The sequence below is a fragment of the Capra hircus genome, chromosome 13 (assembly GCF_001704415.2).
Source record: "Capra hircus breed San Clemente chromosome 13, ASM170441v1, whole genome shotgun sequence".
In the NCBI taxonomy this organism is placed as follows: domain Eukaryota; kingdom Metazoa; phylum Chordata; class Mammalia; order Artiodactyla; family Bovidae; genus Capra; species Capra hircus.
In genome coordinates, this window is record NC_030820.1 from 38,990,922 (window position 1) to 39,010,421 (window position 19,500).

General features: G+C 43.4%; 1 protein-coding gene across 1 annotated transcript in view; it reads left to right on the plus strand.

The window, feature by feature from the left end:
• CFAP61 (cilia and flagella associated protein 61) overlaps positions 1 to 19,500 on the plus strand; it is a 243,028-nt gene that overhangs the window by 1,948 nt on the left and 221,580 nt on the right. Inside the window, exons 2-6 of the mRNA XM_018057258.1 lie at positions 3,324 to 3,474; positions 9,872 to 10,022; positions 13,961 to 14,037; positions 15,661 to 15,728; positions 16,341 to 16,467. Of these exons, the coding sequence (XP_017912747.1) occupies positions 3,332 to 3,474; positions 9,872 to 10,022; positions 13,961 to 14,037; positions 15,661 to 15,728; positions 16,341 to 16,467 (566 nt within the window). The 5' untranslated portion in view covers positions 3,324 to 3,331. The remainder of the gene's footprint in view (positions 1 to 3,323; positions 3,475 to 9,871; positions 10,023 to 13,960; positions 14,038 to 15,660; positions 15,729 to 16,340; positions 16,468 to 19,500) is intronic.

Sequence of the window (19,500 nt, forward strand, 5' to 3'; positions counted from 1 at the left end):
ATCACACGTCATTACCATCCAGTGTAAGGGTTTACTTGTGATATTGTGCATTGTATAGGATTTGACGAATAATACAGTGCCATGTATCCATCATTACAGAATGGTAAAGAGCAGTTTGTGCTAAGTTGTGTCAGTCATGTCCGACACTTTGCAACCCTAAAGACCGTAGCCTGCCGGGCTCTCCTGTCCATGGGATTCTCCAGGCAACAATACTGGAGTGGGTTACCATGCCCTCTTCCAGAGGAAAGAACAGTTTAACTGCCCTAAAAATCCTCTCTGCTTCACATATTCATCCTTCCCTCCCTATTTTCTTCTGGAAGCCACTGACTTTTTTTTTTCCAGACTATCAGCAGTCTTTTTCAGAATATCATATTATAAGAGTGATATAGCGGAGAAGGCGATGGCACCCCACTCCAGTACTCTTGCCTGGCAAATCCCATGGATGGAGGAGCCTGGTGGGCTGCAGTCCATGGGGTCACAAAGAGTCAGACACGACTGAGTGACTTCACTTTCACTTTTCACTTTCATGCATTGAAGGAAATGGCAACCCACTCCAGTGTTTTTGCCTAGAGAATCCCAGCGACAGGGGAGCTTGGTGGGCTGCTGTCTATGGGGTCACACAGAGTCGGACACGACTGAAGTGACCTAGCAGCAGCAGCAGCAGAGTGATATAGCGGAGAGGCAATGGCAACCCACTCCAGTACTCTTGCCTGGAAAATCCCATGGATGGAGGAGCCTGGTAGGCTGCAATCCATGGGGTCGCTGAGAGTCAGACATGACTGAGTGACTTCACTTTCACTTTTCACTTTCATGAACTGGAGAAGGAAATGGCAACCCACTCCAGTGTTCTTGCCTGGAGAATCCCAGGGATGGGGGAGCCTGGTGGGCTGCCGTCTATGGGGTTGCACAGAGTCGGACACGACTGAAGCGACTTAGCAGCAGCAGCAGCAACAGAGTGATATAGTGTATAGCCTTTTAAGACTGGCTTCTTTCACTTAGTAATATGCATTTAAGATTTCTGCCTATTTTTCATGGCTTGGTAATTCATTGGTTAAGAGACTTTTGACAGCTGCCAAATCTCTTGTCTATGTATTTATGTATGTAAAACTATCACATCTACCTCTGCAGATAGTTTTTTCAAAAAGATTTTTATGCTGATTTCTCAAATGGAAGTCATTCATAACCAATATAAAAACAGTTGTCATAGTTCTGTATCACCATTTATTATTTAAACATTTTAAAGTTGTCTCACTTTTCAAATTCTAGATGAATGAGATTTTATATAACTGCCATACAGAGAAGTCACCTTTGGAAATAAATAAATAGCTATTAAAATAAAAAAAGATATTTATCTTAGGTGAATTCCCTTAAATCTGTAACTATATGCAATTGATTTGACGAGGTTTAATCATTTATAGCTGCCTCTCAAACCTTAGAATGTTTCATTTATGATTGTCATCCTTCCATCTCACAAGTTTTTATTGTGTGGTAATTCAATCCAGCTGTTGTTTCTAAAGCAAGATTTATCATCATTATTACTTTTTTTCCTGACCGTCAGTGCCTATTTAGATATATCTTCTCATTTACTTTTCTCTCCCCAACATTTCATCCTGTATTCTACTCCTTTCTGATTTTAATTTTCTTCTTCCTAAATATACATCTTTTACTAGTTCTTTCAACAGGGTTCTTTGAATGGTAATTTCTTTGTAGTAAATTGTCTTGTATCACCTTGATTTTTAAACGATTATTCAGCTACATATAGAACTCTCGCTTAATGATTATTTTTACCTCTGTATTTTTGAAATACTTGTTCTGGTAGTAGGGAAACAGTAGCCTACAGGCCACATTCAACTCATTAACTATTTTTTAGGTGGCCCACAAGCTAAGAATTTAAAAAAAAAAAAATACATGTTTAAACAATTGAATAAAAGACCAAACAACATTTCAGGATACACTCAACTATGTAAAAGTCAAACATCAGTGTTCATAAGTACAATTTTATTGGAATACAGTCATCATGTAATTTGTGCAAGAATATATCTAAACAACAGCAAAAAGTCAAATGATACAGTACTGTGTTTCGAAAGAATTCAGTGCACACTGTGTAATTTCATTTATATAGTGTTCAAAAAATGGCCAAGGGCACTATGAGATAGAAGTCAGAATGGTGATTACCTGTGGATGGGGCCACCTTCCAGGGCGCTGGGAACGCTTTGCACTGCTCTTAGAATTAGTGCGATGGCAAAAATTAACTTCCCTGTTTTCCAGCTTACTGGCTTAGACCATAATAATGTATTTCCCCTTAGGAAACAGGAAAAAAAGAAAAAGGGAGGGAAGGAAGGAGGGAGGAAAGGAAAGAGAGGGAGGAAGAGACACATACACATTGAGGACCCTAGACATCGAGACAGACGGAGCTCGTCTTGGGCCTGCTGTTCTGTCAGCAGCATCTCCCACATGTCTTTCTCAACATGAGACTCTCTGCCTTTGCTGTCATTAGAGATTCTCCTCAGAATGGCTGTGGGGAAGGCTCGGTGTACAGAGAAAGCTGCAACTTTATCCTGGAGCTTCCCAGAGACTTTCATGGGCATAGGGGCCCCCTCTGGAAGCCCCTTGCAAGCCATGTCTCTTACACTTCTTTGGCCACAGACCTCTTTTCACCTTAGGACTTCCCAGGTGGCTCAGTGGTAAAGAATCTGCCTGCCAAGCAGGAGACGTGGGTTCGATCCCTGGGTTGGGAAGATCCCCTGGAGGAGGAAGTGGCTCAGTATTCTTGCCTGGGAAATCCCATGGACAGAGGAGCCTGGTGGGCTACAATCTGTGGAGTTGCAAAGAGTCCGACATGACTGACTAACTAACAACAACTCTTTCAACCTCAAAATATCCCCCAGGACTGCTGTCCTTTGGGCTCTGGTTTGGGAGAGCTCTGTTTGCACAGAGGGCAGCATCTGTATTTCCAGTCTAACTCTTGACCATGGTGGCTAATTAAATATGAGAACCCTGAATCAGTAAACAATTCCTTTCAATGTTCTTCAGTCCTATTGTTTGACTATTTTTAAAGCAGCTTTGTGGAAAACAGAAAATATCGTTGCAGTCACTTCTAGCCAGGCCAGTTCTCAGAAACCTCATTTTCCTGGACAGACACGTGTCAGCTAGTTTTGGGGGACAGTTGTCATAGCCTACGCCCAGGGGAGATGTATCCCACCAACCACGCTCACCCTGACCACACGAAGACTGAAGGAATGTCCCATTTTTGTAAATACGTAGCTAGACTGGCTCATCATCTCAGGTTAACAGTGGGCTGTTTTTCTCTCTTTTGGGGACAGGATCAAAAATGTCAGTACTCACCTCTCCAAGAGGAAAAGTTGAAGTGGTACATTGCCGAAGAACAGAGTCACAGGATATTTATTGTATCAAAAACCTCATTAGAAAATTTACCCAGAAGCTCTTTGGAAATCTTAATATCATCTATCTTCTGTAAGTATGTAAGCCAAGGGGCTCCACTCCTTTGTCTTCACAGGGCTTATGGCAAGGAAACAGACAGCAGGAAAGTCTGCCCTTCTGAGCAGTAGGTCTCTGGGAACAACCATCACTGAGTCTTATAACAAACATAAAAATTGGAAAGATTTCTCACAGCTTTTGGATTCAGGCAAACTTGAGTTCAAATCTCGACTGCCTCACCTACCAGTAGAGTCACTTGAAAGCAAGTTAATAATGTTAGCTACCAATATTGAGAATTTATTTTCCTTCAGACTCCGTGCTTTGCCAACACTGTCTTGTTTAATTCTGAGGTATTCACCATCATGCCCATTTTTACAGATGAGAAAGTGGAGGCCCGCCCAAGGTCCAGCAATTAGTAAGTGACAAAGCCTGAATGTACTCTCAGCCACTTCTGTTGATCTGTTCTTCTAAACTTTGAATTAGGCATAGTTTTTTTTTTTTAGAAAAGATCTTTTCTCTCCCTGTTTTCTTTTGTTTTTGGACACTAGAATATGAATATAGGGCTTCCCTGGTGGCTCAGATCATAAAGAGTCCACTTGCAATACAGGAGAACCGGGTTCGATCCCTGGGTTGAGAAGAGAATGGCTACCCACTCCAGTGTTCTTGCCTGGAAAATCAATGGACAGAGGAGCCTGGTGGGGTACAGTTCATTGGGTTGCAAAGAGTCGGACACGACTGAGCGACTAACACATACAAATATCCTATAATCGGATCCTCGTTCTTTTTATTGAGCATGTTAAGAGATAGCTCAGTAATTTGGATCTCATAAAGCTTCAGATTAAATGCAATTGAAATGTTTAAACTAGGCCAGCCTAAGACATTAAAATTTACAGTTTCTGATCACTATACTGATGAATGTAGTGTAAATTTGGCATAGTTTTGTTGGAGAGCAGTAGGGCAATATGTATAAAAGCTTTAAAAATATGTGTACCAATGAAATTATTTCTCTTTTTTGGCCTTATCGTGGATTAAACACCTTAATGATATCCTCTGGATGGAAACATGTTGATATACACACACATACACACACACATACACACACACAAGTTGTCAGAATGAAATCAGAAACTTCAGGACAATAGCAGGAACCCATGCCACTTTCTCCTTGAGAATTTTTTGCTACATTCTAGAAACCTCACACTTCTGTTTTGACAGGTTTGCAAGGGACAGAAGTTAAATGCTCCCTGCACTTAAGGAGGGAAGTGTTAGATTTCTTTGTACAAAATTATATTATTTGTAGGGATGAAGGAGATATAAACCCACTGCATAAAAGTAAGGAAACTTGGCCATTTCAACCTCAGCATGAATGAAATGGTTGGGGGGAGGGATAAAGCTCCTCGGCAAAAGCTTCAAAACTTCCTAATTAATGGATGCATTTTCAGACAACCAAACGAAGTTAATTTACCCATAGACTGAATAAAGTAAAGGCAGTGGAAAATTTGATTAAAAGTGGTTACAGGCTGTACTGTATCTAGGAGACCGCTGAAATAAATGCAGATCAGGTCTGAAAGGGTGGAGCTTCAGCTTAGACTTCAAATAATACTCACAGATAAGGTTCCAAGGAAGATAAACTCACAGCTAAAAATCACAACACAAACATTCAAGGAGACAGTCATCATTAGTGAAAATCAAAGACAAAAACTATACAGGAGAATCAGACTCAAAGACTTCAGATATTAAGTCATAGAATATAAAATAAATATACTATGTCTTTTATTGTAAAAATATTAGCATTACAAGTGGCAAAACTTTAATGAAGCCTGAAGATTATATGGTAGTAATGTATAGATACTAATTTTCTGATTTTGAAGGTTACTTTGTAGTAACAGAAGAATACTTTGTTTTTAGAATATATATATATGTATATATATATATATATATATATACAAATATATATGTGTACAACTAGGGGTTAGAGTGATATTAAGTCCACAAATTACTGTCATATGATTCTTTGTACTTCTAACTCCTATATAATCTTGTGTTTAAAAAAACAGATTTGCAATGTGTATGAGTTTTACATTTCATGTTTTATAAATTATCAGAGTAGAAGCCTTACTAACCATGATCCTACAAATGTACAAAGGGTAATATTTAAAGGCCATTGACAAACAGATGAGTTTTGTTTTGGTTATCAAATACTTTTCAAGAGGGTTTTTGTTGCCTTTGTATAATCTAGAATCACCCAGTGCCTTCCAAATATAATGCTCTGTCATACACATGCGATACCTCAGTCAGGAATTCTCTACTAAGATATTTAGTGTGAAAAATGGCTTTGTCTTGTAAATATTCCCTGATCTGGCCTTGTCCACATGAGACACTATTGCTATGTAAGTTGAAAATGTCTTTTAATTTCCCAAACATCCTTATGAAACTTTAATGCAATTAACTTTAATGTAATGAAAAAAAAAACTTTAATGCAATTAACTGTTCAATTGTGTTGCCAATTAAAATGTTAGTTTCATAAGAAAAAAAAAATATACTATGTCTAAAGTGAAAAGGTATGTTTTAAAAGACCATAAAATGAAAAATGCGTATTGAAAAAGTCTAACAGACCATCTAGAAAGAAATAGAGTTAAAATTAAAAGCTCAGTAGATGAATTAAGCATCATAATAGACACTGGTGAAGACAGAAGTAGTGAACTGGAGGATCAATAAAAATAGATTACCTGGAATTTAGCACAAAGAGACAGAGACAAAACATAAACATGGGATACTTAACAATTAGGTATGATCAGACATCTAGAAGGACATAATAGAAAGTGGAAGAGTCAGTATTTGAAGAGATAATGGCTGGGAACTTTCCAGAATTGTTGAAAAGCACACATTCTTACAGAAAACTCAATGAATTCCAAATAGGAAAAATGCACAGAGAATTCTACAACTAACCACATCATAATGAAACAGCAAAACGCCAAAGCTAAAGAGAAGATCTGAAAAATACCTGTAGAGAAAAAAGAAGTTGCCTGCAAACAACTAAAAATTAGTCTAATGATAATTCTTACTAGCAACAATGGTACCCAGAAGACAGTGAAATGTTGGAGAGCAAATAACATCAAACTAGAATTTATACCTAGTAAAACAATGTTTCAATACTTAGGGGAAAAAGTGAACAAATTTTTTAAGATAAACAAAAACTAGCTTATCAGTTACTTTATTGGTAGACTCTGAATTAAGGAAATTCCTCAGAACATACTCTAAGCAGAAGGAAGAATATCTTGGCTGGAAAAACCCAATATAAAAGAAGGAAAGTAAACAAAAATATGTATAAATATTTTAAAAAATCTAGCTTGTATGAAACAGTAACATTAACAATGACTAATCTAATATAGATACTAATTATAAATGGTAAGTTATAAAATATAAATAATGAGTTAGATAAAATACAGGACAAAAACAGCTGATAAATTGGGGGGGTCATGTGATTAAACTGAAAGTAGCTTTAAGGATTTGTTGAGGAGGAGGGTGTGGTAGCTAGTATTCAGAGGTGTTCTCCCTCCCTCCCACTTACCACACACCCTCTATCAAGTCCTTTTCAAGTGTCTTCTTGTCCTGAGTAAGGGCTGGTCCTGTGTATAGAAATCAGTAACGGGGATGCTCTATGACTTCAAGTCTAGACCGTAAGAAGTCTACAGCTTCCCCTGCTCTCTGAAATGCTCCCTGTTGGAACCCAGATGCCACACTGTTAAAGGCTCAAGTCACAGGGCTACATGCACGTGTCTCACCTGACAGCAATAACCAGCACCGACTGCTAACAGTGTGAGTGGAACCATTCTAGACTGGATATTCAGTGGACTCCAGCTATTAACACTACTTGACGGCCATCACCTGAGAGACCTCCACCAAAAACTGCTCAGTCAAAACCAGCTAGCCCACAGAACCGTGAGAGATGATAAAAAACCGCTGTTTGGAGCCTAGGGGTGGTTTGGTACATGTCAGTTGATAACTGGAACAGAGGGTAAAGACTTTGTTAGAAATACATGTTAACTTGGGCTAGTATAATCATTAAAGGATAGGTGTAGAGATTATAACTGCTGATCTATAGAGGGGAAAATTGAACAGGAAATTAACAAGAAACCAGAATCTAAAAGCAAGAAAAGAGGAAGAAAAAAGAAACAGCATAGAACACATTAAAATCACAAATATAGGAAGATTGAAAAAAATTCTGTGTATCGGCAATCAAAATAAATGTATCTGAACAAAATTCTTCAGTTAAAATATAAAGATGAGTAGATTGGCTGAAAACAGAACAAAACTAAGAGGAGTCATGTTTTACATATGAGACATACCTAAGGTATAAAAAGTCACAGAAGGATTTAAAGTTGAAGTATTTGGGGAAAAAAGGGACAGGAAACCTTGTTTCACTCTTACTACTTAACGAGGCAGAAAATGGGAACCCTTTTTCGACAAGATTTTCACCAAATACAGTTAAGTAAAACGAGTACTGGCTGAACCTGAAATTCCTGAAACCTATTGAATAAATAAAGCACTGCTCTAATGGAAAGAACTCTGATTTCTATTGCTGGTAACATCTTTGAACTTTAATGTGTTTTGATGAAATACATACATGTGCACGTGTGTGTGTGTGTGTGTGTGTGTGTGTGTGTGTGTGTGTGTATTTTTTAAGGGCTCCTTTGGCTTGGATTTGGCTTATTACAAAGGATAATTTTAAACCAGCTTTAAAGGCACACACCTTCTCCCTCTACCTTATCCCTCCTTTCCCGCTTTCACTCCCACGATGATTTTTATCTGTCCTATAGAGGACCTGGCACTTCCCTGGTGGCTCAGATGGTTAAAGCGTCTGCCTACAAATGCAGGAGACCTGGGTTCAATCCCTGGGTTGGGAAGATCTCCTGGAGAAGGAAATGGCAACCCATTCCAGTATTCTTTCCTGGAAAATCCCATGGATGGAAGAGCCTATAGGCTACAGGCCATGGGGTCGCGAAGAGTCTGGACATGACTGAGCGACTTCACTTTCTTTCTTTCACTTTCATAGAGGACCTATTCGCTAAGCAGTAATAAATGGAAATTGTATATATAAAATGATTTGCTGCCAAAGTTACTTTTTGCAATCAGGCTCTTTGGAAACTGCAGTGCATTTTCCCATTGAAATGAAGTTATTGGTGGCTGGCTTCCCAGGCCACCCCAGAAAAGCCTGTTTAATCTATATCGTGTGTGCGGTATAGCACTGTGCTAATTGTGCTGCAGAGCACCACCACCACCCTAGGTTCCCATGGATAAGTGTATTTCAAGTTCTAATTGGGATTCCAGGAACACCTTTTCTTTTCTTTCCTGAAGGGATGGTGACTGCCCGGTCCCAGGTCTTGCCCACTTCCTCCTTTACCACCTTCATCACTGCTATCACTGATGCTCAGTGATCAAGGTCCTGATCAAGGTCAAGGTCAATGGTCCTGTGCCCTTGACCATTCTCATCTGGGTTAGAGTGAGGACTCTCAGTGTGAAGTCATAGGTCATGGCTCTGGGAGCCTGGAGCAGGGGAGCCCAGATGACAGGAGCTGGAGGGAGACCTGCAGAAGCAGAATGAGGGGCAGGGGCTTCAGTGAATTAGATGGAGAATCTGGGGGCTGCCCCTCCTGCTAATGAACGTCCTCAATACCGGAAGGCAGCCAGCTGCAGAGCTTGGCCCAAGGGCACCCTGCTGGGGGTCCCCTGTGGCTAAGCGCTGTGACTTCCTGTGAGAGGGGATTGTGGCTAGAGGTGCTGAGATTGATGTCCCAAGTGCAGTGGCTCCTTAAGGTGCCCACAGCTCTGGTGGTACCAGATTTGACTCAAGTGATTTGACTCCAATCATGTAGAGCAATTTTTGTGTTAAATGTTATATCTTCATTTTTATAGTTAGCTTCTACTTATAGGAAGGGATACTGGTTTTCCATTTATGATAGTAATGTAAAACTTATTATTGAAATAGACTCATTGCAGCCAAAAGTGAACTGAATTAAAGAAAATAATAAGTGTAGGAAGTGCATGTGTGTGAGAGACTCACAGGGGTCAGTTGGCCATCCTAAACGTGTGTTTTGGCCAGCATGATGAAGCTGGCAACATGGAGAGTGTGCAGAAGTCTGCAGTCGATGTTTTCCCCACCCGTCTCCAAGGGAGGATACGGGGCATCTTATATCACAGACATAGCACCCTTCTCAGGAAGTGTAACTTTCTGTAGAGATGTGGTTGATAGCGTCAGGTGTCCTGAAAGATGTCCCACAGATGCTGCCTCATCAGTGCCACCTCTTGGAAAGGTGGTCACACCTGACACAGTGAGTGCTGAACTCCAGGAGCCCAAGGTAGGAGAAAATGATACCTCTTCCTCTCACGGTTGGTACCTTCTTCATGTGTGCAATTCAAACCATTTCCACAGGGAGAAAGCAAACCTTGCCATCACCCTCCACAATGACCAAGAGGAGATCATGGCCCAGGCCACCTTCCTGGATTACCCCAACTGGAATATCGCCACGCAGGACGATTGGGTGTCCGTGTTCCGGGAGCTGGACAGTGACATACCATGCACAGTGAGTGACCACGCGTGTCGTTTGTGAGAACAGCCTGAATTTCCGAGGGAAGTCCTGTGTTTCCCTGTGGATCACCTCAGTTTTCAGACTGAGCAGTTTAAAGGTCATGACAGAAAGTATGTGACATCATGACAGACAGACATTAACGTAGGTGGTGGAGAGGGAAGGGGAGTCTGGGAGCAAAAGGCCCTGAGGAGGACCTGGGGGAGCAAGGAATTAGCGGAGCAGCAGAACTCTGCTTCCCATGTCTCCACGCTCTGCTCCCAAGTCTCTGACCTGCCTGGTGGGCACCTGCCATTTACACCATCTGCTCCTGAAATACTGGCAACAGAGTCTCAGGTTCAAGTCACACTCTGTAATTTTTAAAGCGCCCTTGTGGGCTCTGGCTCATTTGACATCTTTCAGTTGCAGATGCAGGACACCCTGTGGACCCACGGGAGCCCAGTTGGTGGGTCCCAGGGAAGTGGGGCTTTGGGAGGGGTGCCCAGCCTGAGTTGACCCTGCCTCGGCTTCCAGAGCCAGGCCCGTGTCGGGTCCCAGCTGCTGGGGAGAGTCAGAAGCTGTGACCATGGAGTTCAAGGGTGTGTCCCCGGAGCCCTGGGGAACGGCAGTCGTGTGCACAGGTGGATTGGAGCACCCACGTAAACACGCCCAGCCAGCACGTTGGCTACCCAGCATCTGTCCATCCAGATGCCACCTCCCCTTCATCCCCTGTGGTCCCCTCTGCCCACCACCCTGTGCTCTCCTGGTCCCCACTGTCAGGAAAGTGATCTCAAACTTGGAAATAGGCCAAAAAGATCTGCTTTATCAGGGCTTGTACCTTTGATTGATTTTCTATTGACTGAGCTGTTTTCCAGTTCTGCAGGAGCAGTGATTAGCTTGTAGATTTGGGTCCATTTGAGATGTAAGTCACTTCTGTCTGGTGGAAGAGATAACCTCAAAGGTCACCATTTCTGACCCTGCAGGACAGGAACTCTTTTTATCTAGCCAGGCAATCTTCTAACAATGTCCTCATCAAACTGCCTGAAGACAGCTTCTCAAGTGCAATGAATCTTTTTTTTTTAAAATCATCTCTCTGGTTGCCTTCTGAATTGATGCATTGAATCAATCTCTGATACTTGCAGTTTGTCTTTGCATTAGGATCATGATTTTACCTTCTCAAAAATTATAAATTAGCACGATCCTTCATAAAGTCTTTCCCCTTCTATTCCTCTTCTTGTTCTTTTAGAATTGTTTTCTTTTTCAACTACTTCCTTCAATAGTGTCAGAGCTGAGTTTTCCTGTATGGTACACTAGCCACGTGCAGCTACTGGGAACCTGAAATGTGGCTAGTTTGAATTGAAATGAGCTATGTGTATAAATAGCATATTAAAAAGCAGAGACATTACTTTGCCAACAAAGGTCCGTCTAGTCAAGGCTATGGTTTTTCCAGTAGTCATGTATGGATGTGAGAGTTGGACTGTAAAGAAAGCTGAGCACCGATGAATTGATGCTTTTGAACTGTGGTGTTGGAGTCCCTTGGACAGCAAGGAGAGCCAACCAGTCCATCCTAAAGGAAATCAGTCCTGAATATTCATTGGAAGGACTGATGCTGAAGCTGAAACTCCAATACTTTGGTCACCTGATTCGAAGAATCAGGAAAAGACCCTGATGCTGGGGAAGATTGAAGGCAGGAGGAGAAGGGGATGACAAAGAATGAGATGGTTGGATGGCATCACTGACTCGATGGACATGAGTTTGAGCAAACTCTGAGAGATGGTGATGGACAAGGGAGGCCTGGTGTGCTGTAGTCCATGGGGTCACAAAGAGTCGGGCACAACTGAGTGATTGAACTGGACTGAACTGATGCATAGAAAACATACTCTGGACATCAACACTCAGTAGAAAGAAGAAGAGTGTAAAATATCTTGTTGAGAAGCTTTATTGCTTCTTAAAAGGGTAATAATTTAAATATATTAGATTGAATAAAATATATTAAAATAGTTTAACCTGTTTACTCCTTTTTTAAAAAATACATCTAATAGAAAATTGAAAATTACTTATGTACCTAGCATTTGTGGCTTGAATTATCCTCCTATTATTTAGCATAGGTATAGACCCTTATGGCTTAATGTATTACCTACCCCAGGGGTATCTGCAAATGAAACAATGGTTTTTATCTTAAAGCTGAGGAATAAATATTGAACTGTAATATTCTTGATGGAAGAAAGAATTTGGGAAATACACCAGCCAAGTGATAAGCCAAGTACCGTAAGCCAAGTCTGTTCAGAATATAAAAGATGTCATAGGGTTAGGCCAGTCTGTGCATGGAAAGTGCTCACATTGTGACGTTACCTTGTCACTCACTGTCCCTGGTGGTATCTGGATTCTGGGGTTTGCGTTGTTTACCTTTGGGGAATTTTCAAGCTCATGAACTAAACTCATGATTCTTCTCTCACCATTTTACGCCTGATAAGCTCCTTCTGAGTGTTCCGAGGGCACGTGCCACCCAACAGGAGGGGAGACCAAGGCACAGACATGCTAGTGGTCACCCAAGGCCACCTATGAAATTGCTCAGGAAACAGGAGACACAGAAGTGCTGCTGTGTCTGGACTGAGGTGCAGGCATTGCCTTCCCCTCACCACTCAGCTACCTCCCATTTACATCATCTCCAGAATTTGAGGGTTTGCCGGTAAGCACAGGGGTACAGACTCGAACAGACCAGTGTGGAGATGCACAGAACAGTTGAGAAGTCTTCAGTACAACTGTGCTGTAAGGAGAAATTGATGCAGCATTGTAAATCAGCTGTGTGCTCAGTGGCTCAGTTGTGTCTGACTCTTTGTGACCCCATGGACTGTAACCCAGCAGGCTCCTCTGTCCATGGTATTTTCCAAGCAAGAATACTGGACTGTGTTGCCATTTCTTCCTCCAGGGGATCTTCCCAACCCATGGATTGAACCTGAGTCTCCTGTGTCCCCTGCATTGCTGTCGCATTCTTTACCTTTGAGCCATCAGTTCAGTTCAGTCGCTCAGTCATGTCCGACTCCTTGCGACCCCATGAATTTTAGCACGCCAGGCCTCCCTGTCCATCACCAACTCCCGGAGTTTACTCAGACTCACGTCCATCGAGTCCGTAATGCCATCCAGCAATCTCATCCTCTGTCGTCCCCTTCTCCTCCTGCCCCCAATCCCCCCCAGCATCAGAGCCTTTTCCAATGAGTCAACTCTTCACATGAAGTGGCCAAAGTACTGGAGTTTCAGCTTTAGCATAATTCCTTCCAAAGAAATCCCAGGGTTGATCTCCTTCAGAATGGACTGGTTGGATGCCCCCAAATCAACCATACACTTTGATATAATTTTTTTTTAAGCTATGGGGCAGAGCTCTTTAAAAACCCTAAAATCATACCCTGAGAGTCATAGTAGAATCTTTGCTGCTTTATTTTCCCCCTCAGGTTCTCTGGATCCTGAGAGTAGGGTTAGATTCTGAGTCTGGGAATGTGGAACGAAACAAGCCATCGGATTCATAACTGGGGCATTTGCCTCCCACCCTGCAAATTCCAGAGAGACTCTTTCCCTTGGGTGTCACTTGAATAGAGCAGCAGCTGCTGACCTGGGACCCCCAGGATTGTCTTTCACTAGGCAGTGGTGCCCCAGGACAAGACCACAGAGTTCTCAGTTGGTTTCATTCCCCTGTAGGTGCGCCCCTGCCACGTAGCTGGCAATGAGGCAGGAGGAAGGACCAGACGGAGGCTCTCCATTTCCTTGAATAAGTCCAAGCTAGGAGGACAGAAAGCAGCTTGAACCCTGCCTGGGTGTCTCCTCATTTTAGACACAAAGTTGCATCCACCAGCACCAGGCAGCTCTGGGCTGTGCCCACCTCCAGACCCTCCCCCCACCCCATCTCCCACCTTCCCTTTGCTCTGACTCAGCCTCTAACCGTGTCCTGTTTCCTTCTGCAGCCTCTGAACACACTGTTCATGCACCTATTTGTGGCTGTGGATGAGTATTCTGTTGGCTGTTGCAAAGAGATTATTCGGTGAGTGGCCACAGCGTGGCAGACGGTGACGTGGAGCGCTGGTAGCAGCATCGCAGACAAGACTTGCTCCTGGCTATGTCATGTCTTTAAGTACCTGGATAGTTCAGAGATTTTTTTTTGAACTAAAGTTTAGGTTTCTGGTTTTAAAACTTTTTATTTGGTGTTGGGGGTATAGCCGATAAACAATGTTGTGACAGACTTGCCATACATTTACCTGATAGATAGTTTAAAAATATTTTTAAAGGTCCTAATTCTTTGAGGTGTTCAGTTTGCTTTCTGGCTCTAGTAAAGCATTTCCTCCGAACAGCAGTGTAATTTCTGAAAGAAAACAATCCTTCCTTTAAATGGATGCCTTTAACTGCCGCCACTGGAGGCAAACAGGTCGGACCATCCTTTGGGAATACATGGATTTGGGGGAAGAAAGGAAAGAAAAAGGTCACAGGCTTGGATGTTTGTAAAAATAGTTTTCCCCAATCTTATCCTGAGACACGTTATTAACAGGACAACCAGCAGAACATTGTGAGTAACATGGGGAAACATGACCTGCTGAGTGCCCGAGGTGGATCCCTGACATTTGGGGGTGGTGGCCTCTGTAATGTCACACCACAACCTCCAGACGCCAGGGCAAAGGTTAATCGCAGCAGAAATCTGGTGCACCGCATGGACATGGTGCCTTGGTTCTTGCCACTTCCATGGAACAAATAAAAAAGGGGGCCTTTTGGAATCCAGAGGAAAGCAGAGAAGCGAAAGGAATTGTAGGCTCCTTTTGCCGGTAGGGAGCACAGCGCCCAGGCGCATCTATGAATGTCCCATTTTCGTAGTGAAGGCATGTGTCTCACTCAGGTGCTGATCTGAGACACAGCGGTCAGTGGTCCTGAAGAGAGATCTTACTTCATTACCCGCCCAGGAACTGAACCTGGGTAACCTGGATGAAAACCAGGAATCCTAGCTACCAGACCCCCGGGGGCTGGAGGCTAAGAAGCAAAGTGACCCGGGTTCTTTCCCAGTTTGAAAGCAATAATATTTCAAGGAGGCAAAAGCTGTAAAAATAGGCACAAAGTTTATTACTAAAGAGGGCAGCATAACATGTGTGAGAGCACACAGAGAAACAGTTTGTTTATTGAAGGCAGAAATAAGGCAGGGGCATACCTGGAGAGGGGTCTTGAATGAGGAGAGCAGCAAAGAGGTTCTTTGAAGCACTTGTAATGGGCAGTCCTTCCAGATCTTTGTTTACAATTGGCCAATTACCTTGTTTCTTTCCTCACTCCTGACTGGTTCTAGGACCCTCCCCAAGATGCCTGTGCAGCTTTTTTCTAAAATAGATCCCACTGTAGAGGCCTGGGGTGCATGTTCCCTTTTTGACCCCGTTTTAGAAGGCTTCCTGCACATGTGGGAACAGGGAAGTTTTCCTTGACCTTGGGAATGGTCATCTTATCTCTCTACTTTAGCAGAGCTCAGCTTCTGCCACTAGCTTTGTCCTTGGAGTTCTGGGTGGGGACACAGCTTGAATTTTACTCCCCTTGACAAACACCAGCTGTCTGGCCCCGAGGCCCATCTACCTCCTACCTCAGTGGCTCGCAAGGTCACCTTGCTGACACCCCGACCCTCTCTTACCCTCATCAGGACCGTGTTCAAGGCGGTGCTGGACCTGCACTTTGTGTTCCTCATCGTGCCATCCTGCATGAGCCTTGGTAAGGCCTCCTCCACCACGTCCTAGCTCCAGGGGCTGAGACAGGAATTTTGTGCTTACAATGGGGCATCGAGGGTGGGACATAAGAATGGTCTCCAGGTCCTTGAGACTTGACGTGCCCATCTGATTGTAACAATTAAAACACATGTTACATATATATACGGAATCTAGAAAAATGGTACTGAAGACCTTATTTACAGGGCAGCAGTAGAGAAACAGACAGAGAATCGACTTACAGACTTGGGGAGAGGGGAGGAGGGGGTGACATGTATGGAAAGAGTAACATGGAAACGTACATTGCCACATGTAAAATAGATAGCCAATGGGAATTTGCTGTGTGGCTCAGGAAACTCAAACAGGGGCTCTGTATCAACCTAGAGGGGTAGGATGGGGAGGGAGACAGGAAGGAGGTTCAAAAGGGAGGGGACATATGTATACCTATGGAGGATTCATATTGAGGTTTGACTGAAAACAACAAAAATCTGTAAAGCAATTATTCTTCAATTTAAAAAAAACAAAGAACACATGTTAGAGTGAAAACTTCATTTTTCTCAAAGCCCTGAAGTTACTTCTTAGTAAATCCAGGCCTCATTTCTTTGTCTCTGGGATTCAGGCTCCACTCTCATAACCGTGTTCAGCCAAGTGGGGTATGTCCCGAGCCTGACGAATGATGAGGACTTTGCCGTGCATGTGTGTCACAGGCACCACCACTACCCTCAGCTGCACATCCGCAAAGCCAGGTAAGACTGGTGCCAGGCCTCCTGTTACCTAAGCGTTTACCCTGAGAGTTACCTCGCATGTGTGCGTGGCTCAGTAGCTTCAGTCATGTCCAACTCTTTGCGACCTCATGGACTGTAGCCCTCCAGACTTCACTGTCCATGGGATTCTCCAGGCTAGAATACTGGAGTGGGTTGCCATGCCCTCCTCCAGGGGATCTTCCTGACCCAACAATTGAACGCGCATCTCTTATGTCTCCTGAATTGGCAGGTGAGTTCTTTACCACTAGTGCCAGCTGGGAAGCCCAACAGTTACAGAGAGTTTAAAAATCGCCAGTTCTTACTGTAAGTAATTATGGCTTGAATGAAATTGCTTTAGAATACCCAGGAACTTTCATTCATTTGGAGGTGATTATAGTTCCCCTTGATGACATAATAGGATTGCATGTTTGAGAGTCACTGCATGTATGATTGAGAGTCATTTGGTGCCATGTGGTCAGCAAAGCTGAGCATTTACTTCTTAAAAGTTTCTAAAGACAGACCCCATATTTCACTTTTTGTTTTAATGTGGAACTTTTTTAAAGTTTTTATTGAATTTGTTGCAATATTGCTTCTGCTTTATGTTTTGGTCTTTTGGCCCGGAGGCATGTGGGATCTTAGCTCCCCAACCAGGGATCAAACCTACACCCCCTGCACTGGAAGGCCAAGTCCCATCCACAGGACTGCTAGGGAAGTCCCACCATATTTGTGGGTTGTGTTTGTTTGTTGTGGTTTTTCATGTGCTTTGTTTGTTTCTGGTGTTGCCCAACTGTATATGGGATCTTAGTTCCCCAGAAATAAAGTGAAAGGGAAGTCACTCAGTCGTGTCCGACTGTTTGCGACCCCATGGACTGTACCTGCCAGGCTCCTCCATCCATGGGATTTTCCAGGCAAGATTACTGGAGTAGATTGCCATTCCTTTCTCCAGGGGATCTTCCCAACCCAGGGATCGAACCCAGGTCTCCTGCATTCCAAGCAGACTCTTTACCATCTGAGCCACAAGGGGGCTTCAAGGATCAAACCCTCACCCTCTGCATTGGAAGCATGAAGTCCTAACCACTGGACTACCAGGGAAGTTCCTGATTTTTTTTTGGAGGGGTGGGGGTGCGGTTTGGCCACACCATGTAGCTTGCGGGCTCTCAGTTCCCCAACCAGGAATTGAGTCCGTGCCCCTTGCAGTGGATGGATAGAGTCTTAACTACTATACTGCTAGAGAATTCCCATCATTGCCATATTGGATAAGTACTTGGTTTCTTTAGAAAGTATAAAATCTCAGTTTTTGAAAAGCAAGAGTCTCTTGGACTACAAGGAGATCAAACCAGTCAATCCTAAAGAAAATCAACGCTGAACATTCAGGGAGAGCCTACTATTTACCAGGCATGCAGTGTTATGAATGTGTAATAATGACGTCAGATAGAGGTGGATCTTGATCTTGATTTTACTCCTCTCCAGACGAGTTACCTTAAACAAGAAACTGGGCCTCTGCAGGTCTTGGTTTCATCTCTGTCAGTGGATGTGAAGATATTGTATGCCACGTGGACTGTTGTAGTGATGGGATGAGAGGACAGAAGCACTCAGCACACTGCCCGTCACATGTAGGTGCTCAAGGAAATTAAACATTATTACTAATATTGTTAGAGTTAAGTAGGGGAGACAGATCCACTTAAAAGCTGTAATGCTTTGTAGCCTAGAGGAGGGAAGGACAGAGAGGGATCAAGACAGCCTCATACTACCCCTAGGCTCTCAGAAATCTAAATGTCCACGAAACTGCAGTCCCTCTGTGCAATGGATACTACCCAGCAATGAAATGGAATAAACTACAGATATACACAATAGCGGGCTTCCCAGGTGGGTCAGTGGGTAAAGAATCCACCTGCAATGGGAGAGACACAGGTGGTGTAGGTTCAGTCCCTGGGTTGGGAAGATCCTCTGGAGGAGGGCATGGTAACCCACTCCAGTATTCTTGCCTGGAGAATTCCATGGACAGAGGGGCCTGGTGGAGCACAGTCCTCAGGGTCACAAAGAGGCAGACAGGACTGAAGTGACTGAGTACATACGCACACACAATATCATGGACCAGGCTCAGAAAGTCTATGCTGAATGAAAGAAGACAGGCATAGAAACAAAGACTGTACACTGTTTGTATGATGTACAGAATGGCAGAAGCCAGATCAACAGATGCCTCTGGCAGAGGCAAGAGTATGCTGGAGGGACAGGATGGGGAGACCATGCTCTGTGGATTGACTAGGGTGCGTGCAGCTGTCAGAAGTCATCAACTTTTAATAAACCTGTGCGTTTTACACTAGGTTATTATACCTCAGTGGGGGAAATGTAAACGAAAAAGAGGCTTCACAGAGAAGGTAGCCTCTGACTGTAGTCAGGGGGGATGAGTCAGAGTTCAGCCAGATGGACAGGATGGGCAAAGGCATGAAGGCAAGAGAGCATCAGGCAGGTGGGCAGGTATGAGGAAGCACGCAACTGAGATGAGCAGACTTCAACTCGGAGCCACTGGGAGCACTGAAGAAAGACGTGGGGTGGACTGTATGTCAAAGAATAACTGGTTTCCCTGTGGCCAGTGCCTTGCAGGGGAGTAGCACAGGACAGTCTGGCCAAGAGTGACGCTGGCTAGAATTCAGGCAGTGACCAGTCAGAGGTCCAGGTTGCAGAATGGACCAAGGCAGATGCATAGATGCAAAGAAATGATTGAGAGGGAGGGTGCAGTTTGGTTGCCAGTTGTATAGAGAAGTTGAAGAATGAGAGCAATGATGGTGATGTGGGATTTTCAAGGTTAGTGGGGGCTGGTGTATTCTTGCCACCTCTTCTTAATATCTTCTGCTTCTGTTAGGTCCATACCATTTCTGTCCTTTATTGTCCCCATCTTTGCATGAAATGTTCCCTTGATATCTCTAATTTTCTTGAAGAGACCTCTAGTCTTTCCCATTCTACTGTTTCCCTCTATTTCTTTGCATTGATCACCGAGGAAGGCTTTCGTAACTCTCCTTGATATTCTTTGGAACT